Source organism: Teleopsis dalmanni, chromosome 2, assembly GCF_002237135.1.
Source record: "Teleopsis dalmanni isolate 2A chromosome 2, ASM223713v2, whole genome shotgun sequence".
Lineage (NCBI taxonomy): Eukaryota > Metazoa > Arthropoda > Insecta > Diptera > Diopsidae > Teleopsis > Teleopsis dalmanni.
Window position 1 is genome coordinate 7,869,545 of NC_051847.1, and position 7,951 is coordinate 7,877,495.

General features: G+C 27.8%; 1 protein-coding gene across 1 annotated transcript in view; it reads left to right on the plus strand.

Moving 5' to 3' along the window:
- LOC119684973 (pre-mRNA-splicing regulator female-lethal(2)D-like) overlaps positions 1–5,300 on the plus strand; it is an 11,404-nt gene extending 6,104 nt beyond the window's left edge. Inside the window, exons 2-5 of the mRNA XM_038099134.1 lie at positions 2,596–2,720; positions 3,546–3,770; positions 3,844–3,952; positions 4,018–5,300. Of these exons, the coding sequence (XP_037955062.1) occupies positions 2,596–2,720; positions 3,546–3,770; positions 3,844–3,952; positions 4,018–5,129 (1,571 nt within the window). The 3' untranslated portion in view covers positions 5,130–5,300. The remainder of the gene's footprint in view (positions 1–2,595; positions 2,721–3,545; positions 3,771–3,843; positions 3,953–4,017) is intronic.
- Positions 5,301–7,951: the final 2,651 nt, after the last annotated feature.

A 7,951-nucleotide genomic window follows, 5' to 3' on the forward strand; every position in this document is an offset into this window, starting at 1 on the left:
TAATCGATAAATGAATGTAATAGATAAATGGATGTAATAGATAGATCGTTATAAGAAACATAGATGTAATATATAGATAGAGTAATAGATGGATAGATGTAAAAGATATGTAAGATATAGAGAGATATAGATAGTTATGTTAGATATATATATATTAGAGAGATATAAATTATATCGATAGATTAAATAGATAGATAGATACAGTAGATAGATATAACAGATACAAGAGATACATAGACATAAAATATAAATAGATATAATAGATAAAAAAATATATAGATTTAAGAAATAGATAGATGCAATCTATAGATACTTGTAGTAGATAGAGAGGTTAAGATAGTTAAAATAGATAGATATATGTTATATTGACAGATTTCCTTCTCTTTTTTTCTGTTTGATATTCTTAAATTCGTCAAGAAAACTAATAAATTTGATTTTGAGTACGGTAATATATTTCTTTTGAATATTCTGAATATTTCTTTTGCGTTGGAGCGCAATGGGTAACAGACTGTATTTTTCTTTAAAAAGAAAAACAATTTTTTTTCAATGTTGAGACTCTAATCTGAGTCAGTCTAAATCTGATTCAGTCTTTCTTAAAACGGAAGAATGATTTACTGTAATAACAACAAGATCTATTAGGTGTGATCTTGTAAGGATACAACAAGGTCTATTAAGTCTGATCTTGAAGGACACAACAACAAGGTCTATTAGATCTTTTTTGTAATTGATGTTTCAATTTTAAATATTAAATTAAATTCCATTTTTTTTTTATGGATAAAATTTGTCTTTATTTTTTTGAATTTAATCTTTTAAACTTAATAATGCATATAAGTATATACAAGTTCTGTAGAGTTGGTTTTACGGTTTTTCTCAAAGACTGATAGAAAACTCTTATTCGATTATTTGTTGATAGTTTTGATCCGTGTATCTCATAGTTTAATAACCTTAAAATTATAATAACAGGACGGTCTTTGTTTTCGATCAAACAATGGAAAAAGTGAGTTTGTTATTAAATTTTTTAACATAACTTAAATCATTCATTTGAATTTTCGCAAAAATCAATGCAGTGTTATTTCTAGAGGTATTCGAAATAACCACATGGTCATGAAACATAGAACGATTTTTTCATGCTTGTATCTTAGAAAAATTAGATTTAGATGAAATTAAAATGTTTTGTTTTCATGAACTCTGTGATTTACTAATGTATATATTAACTACGATGAACTATATTGCTAAAGACGTACATCTACTAAGTTGTCCTCATAATATTTTAAAAAAAATAAAGTTTGTGTTTGCACACAAGATAAGTGCATTCATCCACCAACTTTCTAATTTCTCAGCCCTACCATCAGATTCTAATCCAACTTAATTTCTTCATCTCTTACAACGGATTAATAAAGAATATTATAGAATATATTTCTTTAAATTAGTCTTATTCTGTTGAAATAAATTTAATTGCTTAAAACTCATAGTCACCAATGTAGCATATATTGAAATCATTATAGCTGTTATGTTAAATTTAGATATTAATAATTAGGCACCTGTTATTACATTCTAATGCTATCATTATAACGTCTTAAATCTCAAATAAAACTTTTTTACTAATATGAAAATATTAAATATAGTAAAACAACTGATTTTGTTCTAATTATCTTAGCACCGAGGGAGTAAAAGTAATTCCTGATATATAGAAAAACCAAACCATTATATATATATAAAAATGATGTGTAATAATATAATAAATTCCATTAGTTAAAAAAATATTAAATATTAAATTAGTTATTTAAATAAAAAGGACTAAATGGTAAATGAATATCATTATATATACATATATGTAATATTGTATTATATTCTAATTACATATTCGTTAATTAATAAGTGTCAAAAAAGAGTGCGTCCGCCAATGTGTTTTTCAATAATCAATATATAATTAAAATATTTCTTAAATTTGTGTTTAAAGGTAAAAAAATTGGTTAAAATTCCTTTTTAAAAATGCATTAAAATTGAATAATAAAAGAAGAAAAGTCTTTATTATTCCGAGAAAATAAAGTGTTGCAAATGAGTTATAGTGAGTAGTTTACATTCGAATCGAATCTATATAGATATATATATATTCATTTATATATATATGTACATGCACAAAATTATATATACACCGCAAATTTGTATATATATATATATGTCTAAACGCAAAATAACTGTCGTTAAGTTTGTGACCTCTCCGAGTGCCGCCTTGCTACAGCTGAGAGCAACCGATCTCGAATTACGAAGCACCGTCACAATGCCAAGATATTTCAAGAATGAAATCAAAATCAAGTCAACTTCTCAAGTCAAACACACGTTGCACCTAGTATTGGTATGATTATATATTATGCTATAAAATTGACAAAACACATATATATTCATATATATATATATATATATTGTTCATATATCCTTAATATTGTTCAAAAAGTTTTTAATAAATTTTTTTATTTATAATACAAGTATTATTTAGAAAATATATAATTTTTAAATTTTGCATTAGTAGACTAAATTTATGTTATAAGTAAATTCATGAACTTATTTTGATCCATAACATTCATAACATTCTAGAAGAAATCGAAACTCTTAAACTGGAGCAAACACGATTACAACAACTACACTCCGACGCACAACGTCGGGAGAAAATCCTCATGCGACGTTTGGCGAACAAGGAGCAGGAATTTCAGGATTATGTGGTAAGAAAATTTCATTACATTGTAAAATTTTTTAAAATACCCATTTATTAGATTTTAGATATTCCAATACTTATAAATGTATCGTTTAGATACATAATTTTTTATCCATTTACTAAAGAATATATTAGTACTTTCAACTGCGAATACTTTCGTCTTCTATATTGTGAGAATTATAAGTTATTCCGATTAGAAAGGTTCGAAGAGAAAAGAAACCTAACTTTTAAAAAAGTAGCTTCTTTGTCGTCTACTCTTCCTATGTAGCTTTCGGCAAAGATAATTAACTTTATAAGTTATTTCTGTATAATATCTTGCTGCGCGGTTCTATAATCTGGAACAATTACAGAACTATGCATTAGTTTGGTTTATAAAAGGATTATAACAACCCGAGTTTGGTTGTTATAATCCTTTGTGTTTTTTCTGTATTACGAATATTTGCAGAATTTTCTATTAAAATTGAAAAATAAAGATTTTAAGAGCTGCGTTTTATTAGGTTCTACTTTTTTTATATTTTGTGTAATATATTTATAGCTGAACTAACAGATCAGTTAAAAATTAAAAGTTTTAGCAGAATGCAAGAGATTGAACTCACTTCTTTCATTTAATGGGGTATTAAAGAAACTATCTATCTAAAATATAATAGTACTAAAACTCGAATATTTGTTAACTAAAGAGACAGTTATCCAAATAAATGTGTGCTCCATATTGATGATGTCGCTTTCATTTTAAGAGACCAAATTGTTCCTTTTTATCTTAGAGATTATTTATTTCTTTCTTTATCGTGTTGTTATATTTTGTCAATCATATTTATGGATTTCTTTGTTTCAGAGTCAAATCGCTGAATACAAAGCTGCACAAGCCCCTACTGCATTGGCGTTACGGTCGGCTTTACTTGATCCAGCCGTGAATATACTCTTTGAAAAACTAAAGAAAGAGTTAAAAGCTACTAAAGCTAAACTAGAAGAAACCCAGAATGAATTGGCAGCATGGAAATTCACACCGGATTCAAATACGGGCAAGAGATTAATGGCTAAATGCCGCCTATTATACCAGGTAATAATAATGAATATAAAATGAAATACATATGAATATGAAATTGACTTGGTATGCTTATTTCATTTGTTAGGAAAATGAAGAATTAGGAAAAATGACTTCTAATGGACGTTTGGCTAAATTGGAGACAGAATTAGCAATGCAAAAGAGTTTCAGCGAAGAAGTAAAGAAATCCCAATCAGGTATAATTTAGACATAAGTAAACAAATAATTCTTTATTATTAACTCTATAAATTTTATTATTTAGAGCTTGATGACTTTTTGCAAGAATTGGAAGACGATGTGGAAGGTATGCAGAGTACAATTCTATTTCTACAGCAAGAATTAAAAATTGCTAAGGAACGTATCGATGACTTAGAAAAAGAAAATATCCAACTTAAAAATGGTGTTACAAGCAATGGAAAAGAATTGGTTGAAGACGAAGAGATTATGCACAGGCCACTTATTGAACAAAATGGAAATTCGTTAACCGATGCAACTGACGCAAGTTACGATTACGATGAATCCGAACAATTACAAATACAACAACAACAACACCACCAACAGCAGCAACAACAACAGCAATACCTTCAGCAGCATCATCATCAACAACAACAACACCATCAACAAGAACATCAGCAACCAGAACATCTACAAGAACATCATCCGCAAGAACACATTCACCATCAGCATCATCATCTGCAACATCCACATCTGCAGCAAGCTCATCATCTACATCAAATTCAAATGCAACAAATGCACACAACAAATGTCAACGAAACAAAGTATCATATTCCAGCACCACTAGAAAATATTGATGAAAATGGCTGTTTACGTACGCATATGTCCACGAGCATTTACTATAATGATGAGCCGCAAATACTGGCACCGTTACCCATACCCATTCAGATGCTAGGTGAAGAATGTAATAGCAATAGCAGCAGCAATAATAGTAATGCACCCGGCAAAATTAGAACAGTAGCTGCACGTAAACGCAATTATGACAGCGATTCCGATAACTTGAATACTCCCGCAGTAGCAACTATTTTACAGAAACTGTCCACACCGCGTACGTTGCCACCTAAAAAATCAAAATTAGGTCGCACACCGGCAAGACGGACTTCAATGGACTCAACGGATATGACTGACTGTGACATGAGTCATATAGTGTCAGTTGGAGGAGTTGGAGGAGTTGGCATCGGCAATGGTACAGCCACCAATTTGGTTGTTGATAATACAGTTGGAGGAAGTATGACAACTGAAGAGAATAGTGCTATGATTGTAGATGAAGTAATTGACAGCAATGGTGTGCCACAACGTATAATGACGCGACGTATGTCGATACGACAAAATGGCATAATCACTGATGGCTATCATTGAGATTTTAGTCAATATAAGAAATAGAATTATATCTGATATTTGGCATATGCTATGTGACTGACGGCCGATGTCTGTATTTGATTGATTATGTATAAAATATGGTGGTCCTTATGAAATGCAATGTTTATTAAGTTTATGCTATTTTTATTATATATATTGTTTTTTTTAGTAATTTATGAATTGATTTAAATAGTTATAAAAACATAATACAAATCTGTAAATAGTAATTTAAACTAAACATTTTTAAACCGCGCAGGTTGACGAGTATAAATTGTTTTCATTCTTATTTTGTACACAGAAAATTTTTAATTTACAGATTTTCATACTAAGACAAATTAAAATTATTATATTTAATTTTTGCATGACTCAATATTTTTTTAAGCGTATTCCAAGCGTAAATAAAAAACGAAGTCTCCTTTGAATTATTTTAAAATGCTATATATTATATTTAAAGTTATTCAAAATTGGCTCTGTTGAACTTTCAAATGTATAATAATTCAATCGTTGTTTTAGTTTTGTTAAATAAAAAAAATGAAATAATAAATTTAAATTTAACAAAGACTATAAACAAGAATAAATTCTCAAACATTATTTAATAACAAAAAACAAAAAATAAAAAATAATAATAATAAATGAAATAAGAATTATAATCAATATTTGATTGTTATGTGTGAAAAAATGCTTAAAATTATCCAAAATAGGCCACGATAATAACAAATAAACTTCTGCTGTATGATTTTTAATAATTTTAGGCATTTTTTAACACGTACATATTTCATACTATATTATAATTTAGTAAATGAATAATAGAAAATGAATGAGTTTGTATAAAAACCTTATTTATCCTTTTTTAATGGCATTGAAAATGCGTTTGCGTAGTTTAATCATTTTAGCTGTAAGTACTAAAAGTTTAGATAATCATCTGTTACACAATGATCAATGAATATAAATTATGTATAACTTTCGTTATCTAATTATTTGAAATACAAATCCGCAGTTATGAAAATCAAATTGTATTACATTTGTTAGTACTAAAATTAAAATGTTTACAAACAAGCATTATCTTTTGTGCCTGCTTTGTATTAGTACACACGCCTTTAGTATAAAAATGTTTTAAATGATGAGTTTTATTAATTTTAATCTAGTTATAATCCATGCATAATAGTGTTTATTTTATAAGCATATTTACATACAACAATGTTTAGTACAATTGTTTAGTACTATTTAGTCCATTCTAATTGCTATATTCAGTTGTTACTAAAATTCTTTACTAAATGTTTAGATATGCTTATATCGTAAACTATATGAATTATAATGTTAAGTTTTATTTCATAAATATATTTTAGTCAATATTCACTTAGTTACAATAAGTACAATTGTACTCAATAATAAAATAGTCTCATGTTATAAATCGGCATACAATATTTTTACTACATTAAGCTTAACTTACATTAATCCTCCATGTAAAAAATGTTTGCAAAACGAAATCATTTGAATCTTCCAGAGAAAACATTGACATCGCAATATAATTTACGAATCAACTGAATACACTTTTTAATCAAATGGAAAAATCATGTTTAAACAAATTTATTTAAAAAAGAAACATCGTTTTTTGTAAAATAATTTAAATTTATAACTGATTTAGTTTAAGTAAAATTTAAAAATTTATATAATTTAATGTCTAAGTAATGATAATAATATAAATTTGATATATCAAAATTAGTGTTTTTGTAATGTTTGTGCATAGGATATAGATTGTTAAAAAAATTAAGGATGTCTACTGTTCCATTAGCTTTCACACGTTGCTAGGACTAGTCTTTTGACACTTATTTATTTACATTTATTATGGGGTGAAAGGCATTACTTAATTGGTTTCTTAAAAGAAGAAACTTAGCTATTATAATTGAAACAATGATTTGCCGATCTCTAGTGAAAGATTAATTTTTATATATGTCTCTGTATTTCTCTGTGATTGCCCAGCTCTAGCATCCAGAAGATATAGGTTCTTAGGAAAATACTTTTGTGATAGTTTATCAGACTGCTCAATGGTAAGGATGAAAGACCTGTTAAATTACCTAAATTCGGTGGGATGGATTTAGTCTCTACTCTTCTATACTAGGGTTCTTGCGAGGAATGTGGTAACAAAACGGCGAAAAATCACTAATTGAGGTACATTTGAAGTTATCTTATGACCTGCCACTGCAACCAACCAACCATATATGTAAAATATATACAATTCTTACCGACTTGCATACGTTGACTTCTGATGCGATATTATTGTTAAATTACATTTGTTTGTAATTTAATACATTACTATTATTAAAATTAAGACAACAAAACATTATGCTCTCATAGAATGTTTGTGTTAATTCCTCAATTTTAAGTGTCAAATATCAAACATAAAAAGCTGATGACATCAAAACTCCACAAAAAATGGAATGCGAAAAGATAGCTTCTAAGGTAGTTATAATCATTTCTCCCATTTTGGAATAATCCATCAGTTATTTTTAGTTATTCCAGCTATTCGATACATTTAGTGTTCTAGGATTGCCTAAACACACATTGTTTAATTAAAATGATTGGCGATCAAGAGAAATATAATTTAGACGAAATTTGAGGTCAAAGTTAGTGAGAGATTTACGAGAAATAATAATAAATTGTAATATTGAAATCTAGCAATAATATTTATTATGTTGAGGCTAGTTGAGTCAGTGCACTTATACTCTCTATTAACTGCGAGGTTTCTTCATAACCCCTCTCAACGCCTTGAGTGGATTATTGTTTTTTACTTCTTCAGATTAAGCAATAACAGACCTCAGATA